Here is a 13,529-nt window from a genome sequence, read left to right on the forward strand (position 1 = left end):
TTTACTTGACTTGTAATCAAGATGATTATATGCTTATATTCATGTACTTACATGCAGAAAATGGAACTTAATGAGCAAATTGATAAATCTCAAGGTGGAATTCACATGTTAAATCTCATAGTAGAGTGTGATATTCTGTGTATACATTGCACGACCTATTACACTGTTTCTACCGACCACCAACGCATAGAAGAAAAGGCAATTAGCAATATAAGCTTTTTAGAATTATTTTAACAGAGGAATTAGTATTGAAAGAACCAAATCTAATGATAGATCAGTCATAGATAATGCAACAAAGAAAATATTGTACGGTGATAAAACATAAAGAAGCAAATGTAAAACTTCAACTGCATACATAGGAGAGAAAAAATAAAGCATATAATCTAAGAAATATTATTTTACTATTATATATAATTAAAAGACATATTGAATTTAACAAGAGTAAACTCAATTGCATTTTCAAATGTTCGAGTTTTCCCCAAACATAGTTGGAAGGAAATCATACTTTAAAGCAAAAGAAAAATAGAATGAGAGTTCTTAGAAGCTTCTTTCCAGCTCAACTTGCAAATCCTACACTTCATTTACAACAGAATCAAGTGTCCAAGTTGTTCCCACGTTAGCTCCTAATTCACTTCCCTTGTTTGACCTCTTTGTGATTCTGACAGCCTGCAGAAAAGATCAACCAGTAAAATTCACCGCATTAGACATCAAAAAAGAAATAATCCTAATCCCAAAGAAATAATCCTAATCCCAAGACATGGGTTAATGGACTTCAAATTCACTATCAATGATGAAAACTCACATTTGGTTGCAACTTACTGCATAATCCATACAGCTTATTTGTTTTTAATGAATAATATGCAAGCAAAATTAACATACCCTTTTTTCTTTTCTTCTGCTTGATGTTGCTAGGGATTGCCATGAGACAGTCCACATGCACAACGGACGTTATGTGGTTGGAAGGCTCACCATAAAGATATTGAACATGTTTGAGCAGCTCTCCTCTGACATTATATATATAGAACCTTACTTCACCATATGAAGGATAACCTCTTCCAATAATATCCCCATTAGCAGATAAGCACAGAGGCTTAAAGAATCTAAGAGGAATCTCATAGACAGTCCAAGACGACTCCACTTTATATTCTTTCATCACCCATGTCTCACTTGTATACTCTTCGCGCCCATACAAGGCTAAACACCCTCCTAGCAAGACGAGACGGGGTTTAAATAGGTCTCTTCCTATTGGCACAGGCACAGATATCTTGGAAAAACTTCTTTCCTTCAGATCAAAGAAAAGAATGTCATCACAGTACTCATAAGGAGACCAATGAATAGCCCCGTTACAGAACAACCCCTTAGGCTTCCAATAATCCCAGTCCAATGATTTGGGAAGTGCAGCATCAAGATTAATCCATGAATTGCTTCTCAAATAACACAGATCAAAATGGTTTTTGCCGTCTTTACCCTTGTATGCTGCAACTACTATATAATCATCTTGTGACGCATCATAACCAAAGCCACATAGAAGCGCATCATGGAGAAAGCAGAAGACCTTAACAAGACGATCAAAAACACTACAGTTTGTTACGGCATTAACAATATGAGAGTACGAGATTCTTTTGCTGGAATCAGTGAGTGGATTCCATAAGATAAGAAACTGTGGTTGGCGGTGTAAGAGTACGAACCCTCTGCAGGAACCAAGAAGATGGAAATCAGAAGGTGGCTTCTTCATGAAAGGGAGAGAGAGGGCTATTTCATCAACGCCATCATTATCATCTTGAAGCAGTGCGTCAAGGTCAACTGAGTAAGCGTGAGAATTGTCTTGGAGGAAGAGGCAGGTATGAGAGGGTGCGAGAGAGAGAGGTCAAGGTGGGATTTTGCGAAATTGGGATCGGAAATGAGAGTATTCCATAACTTGGAAACGCACCTGACGCACGCAAGGTGTTTGACGGGAACCCTCAGTAAGATTGCTCGTATCAGCTCCAGAGGAAGGAGATCGTTGAAGCTCTTGAGCTTCTTCTTCTCCATGCTCGACTGCTTCATTGCTATTGGTCCAATGTTTGGGTTTTTGCGACGAAGAAGATTCATATGCCCATTCCATCAATCCGTTTAAAAAGACGAGAATTTTCCCGTTATTTTTTTTTTCTCTTCAGTTCCTAGAAATAATGCAACTTTGGAAATAGTTATTTTAGAAAAATGGGGAAGCAATTCAATTTTACAGCAACCATAAGTTTTTTCTTTTTTTATTGAGTCACCGTTGATTTTGGTCAAAGATTTCAACCAATGAACAACAAATCTTAATCCAAAGATTAATGTGATTTCATAATAAACATTTGCTAAATTCAAGTTGTTCAGTTGTCGGATCCTGGACAGGTCGGGTGTGCAAGTGATGGGGTGGATAGGTGAGGACGCCCTAGCCTTGGTCGCACTGGTTGCGGGTTTGCCGAGCTGACGAGCACTTGACGAGCACTTGTATTGGTGGATGGACGATGGGGGGGCCACCTGCGAAGACACTCCGACGCTTGAGTCAGTAATGTGCAGGCGAGCAGAATGAAGGGTTGGAAAGATATGACGTACCTCGGGGGAAGAGCCAATCTTCCCCTATATATACATGTCAGTAATGGGCCCCTCGTGGGACAGGCCCACGTTCCCAGGGACGCTGTCCTGCAGTGGTGTGTGAGCCGTACAGGACGCGTGTCCGGGTCGGGTAGAGGGTACGTGTCCGGGTCGGATATTGCTTGGGTCGGGTCGACCCGTGCTGACTTTGGGCCGGACCGTAACAGTGCCCCCACGCGCCAATGGTAGTCGTGGAAGCTACCAATGGCGTGTCGTGTCGCATCTCGTCTGGCCGGCCGCTCGTGGGGAAGGTGTGCCCCCAACGCGCGTCTCTTGGTTGCTTAAGCAACCGTTTCATCGCTTCGTTTCTTGCGCCGAGCATTGAATGCTCATAATGGGGTGAAAAACCCCGTTTGAAAAGACCATTCTGCCCCCAGGCGTTTCGCGCTTTGGGAGCAGTTTTTAAACAATCGATTTTGATATTTCCACACTTTTCCCACACTCCCTATTTTTTCTTTCTTCCTTCCTGCTACAAGATTCCAAGGCGTTGCTGTGGTGCCTCCGTTCGTGTTTCTTGCATTTTCCCAGACTCGCAATCATCCTCTTTTCATCATCTTAGGTAACTTTCGAACCATTCCTCTTTTTATGCATTATTTTTGGTATGCTTGTTGCCTGGTTCTTTTGATGTTACTGCGTAGCCTTTTAGTTGCGAGTAGACGTGTTAGGGGGGAAAGTACCATTCTAGGGTAGGCTTTTTTCTCGTTCTTTTAGCCATTTAGTCTTGTTTGGCCTTAGTCGGGAAGTCGTGGGGGGTGGTGTTTTGTGTTCGGCCTGAGCAACCGATCTCTTAGACTAACTGGATGGTACCCCCATGTAGGTATGGCTCGCACGGTCTCCCGGGCATCCGTTAACCCTGCGGCGTACGACCAATATGCTTGGGTCGTCTCTGATGTAAGGGATTCACCCAATCAAATGGGCGAGGAGGAGCTCACCGAGTTCCGACAAGCCGGGTATTTGTGCGGTGGGACCGACGAGGAGGCCAATTACGACGTTTTCGTCCCGGCTCCTCACGAGCGATTGTATGAACTTAACTTCCAACCCCGTCAGGTCGCCGACTGGATTTGGTTCTACAAAGCCATGTTCACTCAAGTCGGAGTTCGCATTCCGTTTTCAGCCTTTCAAATGGCGCTCTTAAACCGAATTTCCGTGTCACCGTCGCAGTTGCATCCGAACAGTTGGGCTTCGATCCGCTGTTTCGAGATGGTCTGTGAATATCTCGAACTGCCGGTGTCTGTGGATGTTTTTCTCTTTTTCTTCACCCTCACAAACCCCTCCAAGGAGGGGAAACATAGAAAAGGGTTCATGTCCTTCCGGGTTGCCCAGGGTCGGAAGATTTTTGGTTTGTTCGAAGATTCTTACCATGGGTTTAAGGACAAGTATTTTAAGGTCCGCCCGGCCAAAGGTCGTCACCCCTTTTGGTTGTCATTGGAGGGGGTGCGGCTCATCCCGACTTATTGGAGCTTCGGGGCAGGGGCCAATAGTTTTATTAAGGTAAATTATAAAAGCATGTCGGCAGTAGATAAGCAGATTGCCGAGGTGCTAAACGCAGTTTTTGGGAAGAACCCGGTAAATCCCCATCTCCTCATGGGTGACCGGGAGTCCGGCCGTAATTACATTTGTGAGGAGCTTTTCACTTTGCCCTTTGTCTTTTTTCTTTATATTTGTGTGGCGACTAACCGACCTTTTTTGCTTTTCTGCAGTGGATATGTCTGCGTCGGTGACAGGTCTTCCCGACTTGTTTCAAACCTTTCTTGGTGGTGATGATGAGGAAGGTGATGAGCAGGCCGCCCCCGAAGGGCCTGATGCTCCCCCGGAGGGCCGGGATGCTCCCGAGCAGAGGGCCGCAACCGAGGGGATCGGCACATCGGCTCAAGGCGCCGCAACCGAAGGTGAAAAGGCGATCCATGCTTCCCCTATCCGTGAGGCGACCGGGACTGGGGGTTCGGTGCCCGATCCGGATGATGAGGAGGGGGTGGTTGAGGTCCCCAGCCTGAAGAGAAAGAGGAAAAAGGTCTCCACGGCGTCGTCTAGTCCTGAGGGAGCACTTATTGTTATGGAGAGAAATTTTGACGCGAGCGACTTCATAGACTCCCAGCTGATTCCCGGTACCGAGGAGTACTTCCATGAGTCTTCCCTTGCCGGGCAGGCGAGATGGATGTACCGTACCCTTCTGCGTGGTGCCGTGATAGCCCGGAAAGCCGAGTTTGAGCTATCCGGGATGGAGTCCCTCCGCAGAAGATTGGAATCTGCTGGGAAAGCAAACAATGGACTAAAAAGTGAAGTTGAAACTCTTCGGGAACAATTGACTCAATCTTCGGAAAAACTGGATGCTGCCGAGAAGAAGGCCACCGCTGCCGAGCAGAAAGCTACCGCCGCCGAGCAGAAGGCAACAACTGCTGAGAAGAAACAGAAAGAGTCGGACGCGACGGTTGAGCGTTTGGTCGAGCGTGAAATGGCCTTGGAGAAGCAGGTTGGTGAGGCGCAAAAACGTGTGGCCGAAGTTGAGAAAGAGAAGCAGGCCGTGGAGGCCGAGCTGGCAACATGGAAGGCGAAGTACAAAGATGTCGTTAAGCAGGGGAAGGCTGCGATCTTGGGCACTGAGGAAGCCCTCAAAGCTCAAATTAAAATTGTTGCTCCTGAGTTCGACACGTCGGCGATTGGTGTCCGCAAGATTATTCTGGACGGCAAGGTTGTCGATGTCCCCAAGAAGTGAATTTTTTGTTTACAGTTTTTTGTGCAGCCGCTTTGTTATGACTTGTAAACTATTTTAGTTTTAGCCGATTTTGGCTTGCGAACAATTTAACGTTTTTGGCGTTTAGCCGTTTTATCTTGGCTTCTTAACGACCGTTTTATCGTTTGCTCGTGTTGTCGTGGTGAATTTCTCCTCCTTCGTTTGGTTGTGTTTCCGTTTCTTTTAACCGTTTTTTGGTTTATCGTCTTCGCTTATATCAACGGCCCATGGCCTTTTGCGTTGTCGATATGATTGTGATTGACGGGTTCCCGGGGTGATCAGTCCCGGGGACGCACGCCGTCGTTGGACGTGGTGGTTCATCTGGAAAATTAAGTGACAAAATAGGAGAGAAAATTTGCACAAGTATATCTTATTCGGTAGTTGTATAAAGGACTTGTAAGTCGCTATGAGAAGTTTAAAAGTTAAATTTGCGAATTAACTACTTAGCTAGCCTGGTCGGTTTGTCGGTTCTTCCCTTAGGAGTAGAATCTTCTTAGGTTGTCCGCATTCCATGTTCTCGGGATTTCCTTGCCGTCAAGTCTTTCTAGCTTGAATGCTCCTTTTCCTATTGCTTTCTTGATTCTATATGGGCCTTCCCAGTTGGCCGCTAGCTTGCCTTCTCCAGGGGTCGGCAGGCCGACATCATTTCGTCTCAAGACGAGATCGTTTGGCTCGAATTCCCTCTTGAGTACTTTGGTGTTGTAGCGCAGAGCCACTCTTTGTTTTAGCGCCGTTTCTGTCAAATGGGCCATTTCCCTGGCTTCATCTATCAGGTCCTTTTCTATGGTTTCTTCCACTCCCTTTAGGAGCAACCGCGGGCTTGGTTCCCCGATCTCCACAGGTATTACCGCGTCCACACCGTATGTCAGCCGGAAAGGAGTTTCTTTAGTAGATGACTGTTCGGTCGTTCGGTAGGACCAGAGAACCGCTGCTAGTTCATCGGCCCAAGCACCCTTTTTGTTGTCCAACCTCTTTTTTAGCCCTGAAAGGATAACCCTGTTGGCGGACTCTACTTGTCCGTTCGTCTGGGGGTGTTCTACTGAAGAGAACCTTTGTCTTACACCGAGGCCGCTGAGAAATTCCGTGAACTTCTTGTCGGTAAACTGTGTGCCGTTGTCCGAGATGACGACTTCAGGTATCCCGAATCGTGTTATCACCTGCCTCCACATGAATTTTCTGCAATTGGCCGAGGATATGCTAGCCAGTGGTTCGGCTTCTATCCATTTGGTATAGTAATCAATTGCCACTATGAGATATTTGACCTGCCCAGGGCCAACCGGGAAGGGCCCTAAGAGGTCGATTCCCCACTGAGCGAATGGCCGGGAGGTCGTCAGCAAGCTTAACTCGGAGGCCGGCGCTCTGGCAAAGTTGGCGTTCTGTTGGCACTTTACGCATTTTTTCACAAACTCTTTGGAATCTGCCATCATTGACGGCCAGTAGTATCCGGCTCGGATTAGTTTCCTTGCTAGGGCTTTGCCTCCGATGTGATGCCCACAGCAGCCCTCGTGGACTTCTCTGAGGACGTAGTCCGTCTGGTCGGGGTGCAGGCACTTTAGTAGAGGTTGGCTGAGCCCTTTCCTGAACAGCTGCCCTTGGATGACGGCGTATTTGGCCGCCTCTCTTCTTAATTTCGCCGCATCCTTTTCATCACCAGGGACTTGGCCGTGTTCTAGGAAGTTGGTGATGGGGTCTAGCCATGAAGAGCTTAGGGTTGTCATGTGTAGTGCAATTGCTGGTTCTCTTGTCATGCCTTGGATGAGAGACCGGTTCCCCTCCCCTGGCTTTGAGCTGGCCAATTTCGATAGAAGGTCTGCTCGTGTGTTCCTCTCTCTGGGTACGTGTTGGACCGTGACCTCATCGAACTTTTGGCTCAAGCTTTTAACCTTCTCAAAGTACTTCTGTAACAGGGGGTCCTTGGCTTGGTAGCTGCCGTTTACTTGGGAAGTGACGACTTGGGAATCGCTGCATACTTCCAGTCTTCTTGCGCCGACCTCTGCCGCCAGGGCCAAGCCTCCTATGAGGGCTTCGTATTCTGCTTGGTTGTTCGAGATGGGAAACTCGAATCTAACCGACTGTTCGTATACTACCCCAATCGGGTTTTCCAGGATGATCCCGGCACCTCCACAGGTCTGGTTGGAGGCTCCGTCCACATGGAGCTTCCACCGTGTACCCATGTCTTCACCTGGGTCTCCTGTTACTTCAACCAAAAAATCCGCCATGGCTTGCGCCTTGATGGCTTGCCGGGGCTCGTACCGTATGTCATATTGAGAGAGTTCGATGGACCAAGTCATCATTCTTCCCGCCAGGTCGGGTTTCTGGAGAACTTGCCGGATCCCTTGGTCCGTTCTGACGACAACTTGGTGACTCTGGAAGTACTGTTTTAGCCTTCTTGAGGAAGTTAAGAGTGCCAAGGCTAGCTTTTCCAACTTGCTATATCTTAATTCTGCTCCTTGTAGGGCCCTGCTTATGAAGTAGACTGGTTGTTGGGCCTTCCCGTCCTCCCGTATCAGCACTGCGGCCAGGGCTTCGCTTGTTATAGCGAGGTATAGGTATAGTGGTTCCCCATCCCTTGGCTTCCCGAGAACGGGAGGTGCCGCCAGGATTTCCTTGAAGTGTTGAAAGGCCTCTTCGCACGCGGGCGTCCACTCAAACGCCATCCCTTTCTTCATGAGGTTGAAAAATGGCAGGGCCTTGGCCGCCGAGGCTCCGAGAAACCGGGAAAGTGATGTCAATCGCCCTGCCAACCTCTGGACGTCCTTGATACAGCCCGGGCTCTTCATCTGAAGTATTGCCTGACATTTCTCCGGGTTAGCTTCTACCCCTCTCTGAGTTATCATAAATCATAGGAACTTGCCGGCCTCCATGGCGAAGGCGCACTTGAGGGGGTTTAGCCTCATACCGTGTTGGCGCAGGGACGCAAATACACTTGCCAGGTCATTTAGGAGGTCGTCAGGTCGTGTTGTTTTTGCCAGGATATCGTCCACATAGACTTCAACCGTTTTCCCTATGAGGTCGTGGAATATTCTGTTCATCAGCCTTTGATATGTCGCCCCCGCGTTTTTCAAGCCGAAAGGCATTACCTTGTAGCAGAAGGTTCCTCCTGGCGTTATGAACGCCGTCTTGTCTTCGTCTGGTCGGTGCATCGGTATCTGATTGTAGCCGGAGTAGGCGTCCATGAAACTCAAATACCGGTATCCTGCCGCGGCGTCGACGAGTGCATCTATGTTGGGGAGGGGGAAGCAATCTTTGGGGCATGCTTTGTTAAGGTCAGAGTAGTCCACGCACATTCTCCATCTGCCATTATGTTTTTTCACCAGTACCACATTTGAGAGCCACGTCGAGTAGTCTACTTCCCGTATGAAGCCTGCTTCTAGGAGGCCAGCCGTTTGCTTGGCTACCTCCTCTGCTCTTTCCGCCGACATCTTTCTCCTCCGTTGAGCCACTGGGCGTGCTTCCGGCTTGACGGCCAGATGGTGTGAGATGATTTTTGGATCTATGCCCGGCATGTCGGCTGGAGTCCAGGCGAACAAGTCACTATTGGCTCTTATCATTTCGATTAACGGCTCTTTCAACTCATGTGGGAGGTTCTTGTTAACAAATGTGAATTTCTCCACTTCGTCACCAATCCTAAACTTCTCCAGATCCCCTTCCGGTTCCGGCCTCGGCTTGTCGTCTACTCGAGCATCAAGGTCGGCTAGGAACACGCCGGATGCTTCTTTGGACTTCTTTCTAAGGGAGAGACTGGCGTTGTCGCAAGCGACCGCCGTCTCGAGGTCTCCCCTTATGGTCCCTACGGATCCCTCATCGGTAACGAACTTCATCACTAGCAGCTTGGTGTTGATTATGGCCTCAAAATCATTGATTGTTTTTCTTCCCAAGATGATGTTGTAGGCTGTGGAATCTCGCAGAATTACGAACTCGGCCATTGCCGACCTTCGGCCTCGGATCTGCCCCACCGAGATTGGTAGGGAAATAACTCCGTCTGGTTTGATGAAGTGGTCGCCTAACCCGATAACCCCGTGCTGGTGAGTCGTCAGGTCGGCATCTTTCAGGCCGAGTGCGTCGAACACGTTGCGGAACATGATATTTGAATCAGCTCCGGTGTCGACAAGGATTCGTTTGACGAGGCCGGTTCCCACCCTGGCCGTTATGACCATGGGGGGGTTTTCCGGGGCGTCGCTAAACCATTGGTCTTCCGGGCCGAAGGAAATGGATGGAGGTTTCTTGGAGCTCTGCACCGGCGGGGATGAGATCGCCAGTACCTTGGCGTCTTTCTTGTGTGCCGACCGTGATTTTGGTGCAGCGTTTTTTGCCGTTACCACGTTTATCACAGTGAGGCCGTGGTCTCTGTCCTCGGGTTCTTGTCGCCGTTTGGACGAGCGGGCTTTGCATTCCTCGTCCTGATCGCGATAACGTCTCCTCGGCTCCCTGATGAGATGGGAGAACGCCGCTAGCTTTCCTTCCCTTATCGCTTGTTCCAGCGCATCCTTCAGGTCAAAACAGTCCTGCGTTTGATGGCCATAACCCTTGTGGTAATCGCAATAAAGGTTCTTATTTCCTCCCGTTCGGTCCTTGAGTGGTCGGGGTTTCGGAAGAATTCCCTTCTCTGCTATCTGCTGGTAGACCTCCACAATGGGGAGAGTAAGTGGGGTGTAGTTATTGAATTTCCCGACCCGGGGGAACGGTCGAGGTGCCCTGTTTGACGCTTCCTCCCTAGCTTTTTCCTTTGTTCTCTCTCCGTCGACTGGTTGCCGGGCTTGGCTGTAACCGGACTGCCGCTTATTGGCAGCCACAACTCGGCTGACTTCCTCGTCGTTTATATACTCCTTGGCCACTGTTTGGATTTCATGCATCGTCCAAACCGGTTTCGTGGTAAGGTGTTTTCGGAAGTTCTCGTTGAGGAGGCCGTTTGTTAGGCAGAGACTGGCCACCGAGTCGGTTAAGCCGTCAATTTCCAAGCATTCGTCGTTGAACCGATCTAAGTACTTCCTTGTCGGTTCTCCTTGTCTCTGGGTTACTCCTAGAAGGTTGATAGGGTGCTTAGCTTTCGCGATCCGCGTTGTAAATTGGGCCAGGAATGCACGACTGATGTCTGAAAAACTGTAGATGGAACCTTGCGGGAGGCTGTTAAACCATCTGATCGCTGGCCCTGCTAATGTTACCGGGAAGGCGCGACATCTTACTTCGTCCCCTACTCCCTCTAGGTTCATCCTGGCCTCGAAGGCCGTGAGGTGTTCCAAAGGGTCCTGAGTTCCATCGTACCTCATGTCCGTTGGTTTGTCGAAGTGTTTCGGCAACCGGACCTCGAGGATGGATCGGTGGAACGGGGTGACGCCCATTATCACAGGTTGTCTTGTTCCTGTCCCTTCCCCATCTTCGCGACCTCTTGCCGCTCGGCGGGTCGTTCTGCCGCGGGAATAGATGATTGTGTCATTTCGTCTTCTTCTTACGGGTGATTCCTCCCGCGTGCTCTCCGCTTCCGTCCGGGATGCGGATACACGCCGCGAGCGGCTTGGGTGAGAGTCTTCCTCCTCATGAGACGGGGTGTAGCTGGGATCGGTAAACCGTCCGTCCCGCTCCTGGTCGGCCAGTTGTCGTTCCAGGTTCTGGACTCTGTGGCGTAGCTCCTGCATTATTATGGCGCTGTCAGCGCCCGTTCCCCCGAAGGGTCGTGTTCTCGTGTGTTGTTGGGGGGATCTCCGCCCTCCCCTTTGCGAGGCGACGGAGGCCGCCCTTTTCGCCTCAGCCGCTCGAGCTCGGTCGCCGAGACCTAGCGCGACTTCCATTTAGGCAATATCCCCACAGACGGCGCCAATGTTCAGTTGTCGGATCCTGGACAGGTCGGGTGTGCAAGTGATGGGGTGGATAGGTGAGGACGCCCTAGCCTTGGTCGCACTGGTTGCGGGTTTGCCGAGCTGACGAGCACTTGACGAGCACTTGTATTGGTGGATGGACGATGGGGGGGCCACCTGCGAAGACACTCCGACGCTTGAGTCAGTAATGTGCAGGCGAGCAGAATGAAGGGTTGGAAAGATATGACGTACCTCGGGGGAAGAGCCAATCTTCCCCTATATATACATGTCAGTAATGGGCCCCTCGTGGGACAGGCCCACGTTCCCAGGGACGCTGTCCTGCAGTGGTGTGTGAGCCGTACAGGACGCGTGTCCGGGTCGGGTAGAGGGTACGTGTCCGGGTCGGATATTGCTTGGGTCGGGTCGACCCGTGCTGACTTTGGGCCGGACCGTAACACAAGTTTATCATCAAAACTCATTAGTAACCAATTTGAGTTAATCGAGTGAAAAGTTCATTTATCTACTTAAATAAGTATCGGGATTCGATGACCTGTCGAGTTGGAAGATATCGTGATCAACCAAAAAAAAGAAAGCTCATTGGTAATTACAACATACAAGATAGCAATTTTAATTCCTATTGTATGCGAACTCGAATAAATCATAAATTTAACCAAATTTTAAAGTTAGTTTGACAGAATGCATTAAAAAAAATTAATTTCTCATTGTGAAGTGAAAGTAGGTAACCAAGCAAGCTCTGAACTAGTTGCAAAATATGAGTCAATGTTACATTTTTTTTTTCATCTTCTTATCAGATTCATCAATAGTCAAACTAGAAAAAAAATGTGGATAATATTGCAGCCTCCCCTGTTTCATGACCCATATCTTGAGTTTCGGCATCATCATTATAAAAATACATGGCTAAACTTCACTTGTCCAATCACAAATATCTCCGAGAAGCTCCTTTTCTTCAAATCAAATTAAAGTAGTTGCACCATTCCACTTAACAATGGAGGTAAACCGGTAATTCAACTCATTTGAGTAACACTTTGCATGGATCATAAGCATAAGTAATTGTAATGCAAGCTCAGATTGGTTCATAACTATAACATGTTAAGTTATGCGCTACCATAGATAGATGGAACCTTAAATACTAGGTAATGAATCCAAGATTGCTTAATCTTAACGCATAAAATCAGTTAGAAAATGACATATTCACAAACTATTTTCTGAATTAAGCCACCACATTTACAAATCAAATCTAAGATAATACATCAAGATTAATTGACATAATCAAATTGGACTCCTAGTAACTAGTGGAGTTCATCACAATGCTAAATCTCAACCCAAAAAACGGAAGGTTCTTCGTTCTTCTTCATGTGCTCACCTTCCCAACCCAGCATTTCAATCACAATGGAAATCATGCATCCCTTCTAAATCTCTTTCCTAGTTTGAAGCTTAGTTATGACAGCTTGCCCCCATCGATTAAAACCATGTTTTCTATACTTTGGGATGTATCCCGAAGACTTTGCAATTCCTGTGAAACAATTGATAAAATTATGGGTTGCTGAAGGGTTAATACAGGAATATTAAAATGCACCAGAAGTAGAAGATATTGCTGAAGAGTACTTGAATGAGTTGGTCATGGTGGCAAAAAGGAGTGATGGAGGGGTCAAAAGCTGTCGGATTCATGACCTTCTCCTTGATATTTGCATATCAGAGAGTAAAGCTGATAAAGATTTAGAGTTTGCATTGAGCAAATTCTGAAATATTGCTTGTTGCTCTAGTCTGATCTATCTGTTTTAATTTTTTAAATTGAACATTTTTTTACATATTAGTTTAAGTAGCAGGTTGATGTAAGGATATAAAACAAAATCCCTTAGTAACTGTCTAAATAGCAATCTGATCGAGAACATTTTTGTGATTTAGAAGGAAGAATAACAACAATAAAAAACTAGATTTCAAGCTAATCAAGAACAGTTTTGTGGTTTCAAGGAAGCAGACAAGCCAAGAAGTGTACATTAAGTACATAGTATTGGACTTACCACCAAAATCATGTTTTGACTTACAAGCCCAAGATGTTACAGTTGTGAAGGATTGAAGGTAGATATGTTTTCACTTGATCCAAAAAAAAAGGTAGATATGTTCTGATGGGACATGTGAGGGTTAACCGGAGAGTTGTTCTATTTTGGGTGTTATGAGGTTGGGTCTTGGATACATTGGTGTTTTTTTTTTTATTATTTTAGATGTGATGTCTTATTGGCATTTCAAAATGCAAGTTGATTTCTCGTTTTTTTTTTGTCCAATATGCTATAATTCTCAAAGGCCAAGCAACTTGGATCGAATATTTTAAAATTGAGTTTAGATTTGATTTGATTTTATTTTTTCTC

At 47.3% G+C, this 13,529-nt stretch overlaps 1 protein-coding gene across 1 annotated transcript; it reads right to left on the reverse strand.

Annotated features, from left to right (window-relative positions):
* Window positions 1-418: 418 nt before the first annotated feature.
* Window positions 419-2,086, reverse strand: LOC130976917 (F-box/kelch-repeat protein At3g23880-like). Its single transcript, XM_057901869.1, has 3 exons — window positions 1,931-2,086; window positions 880-1,691; window positions 419-666 (listed from the first exon to the last, which is right to left on the reverse strand). The coding sequence occupies exons 1-3, from the start codon at window positions 2,044-2,046 to the stop codon at window positions 629-631; spliced, it is 966 nt and encodes a 321-aa protein (XP_057757852.1). The 5' UTR covers window positions 2,047-2,086; the 3' UTR covers window positions 419-628.
* Between the last annotated feature and the right edge of the window lie 11,443 nt (window positions 2,087-13,529).

This window comes from Arachis stenosperma, chromosome 4, assembly GCF_014773155.1.
Source record: "Arachis stenosperma cultivar V10309 chromosome 4, arast.V10309.gnm1.PFL2, whole genome shotgun sequence".
NCBI lineage: Eukaryota > Viridiplantae > Streptophyta > Magnoliopsida > Fabales > Fabaceae > Arachis > Arachis stenosperma.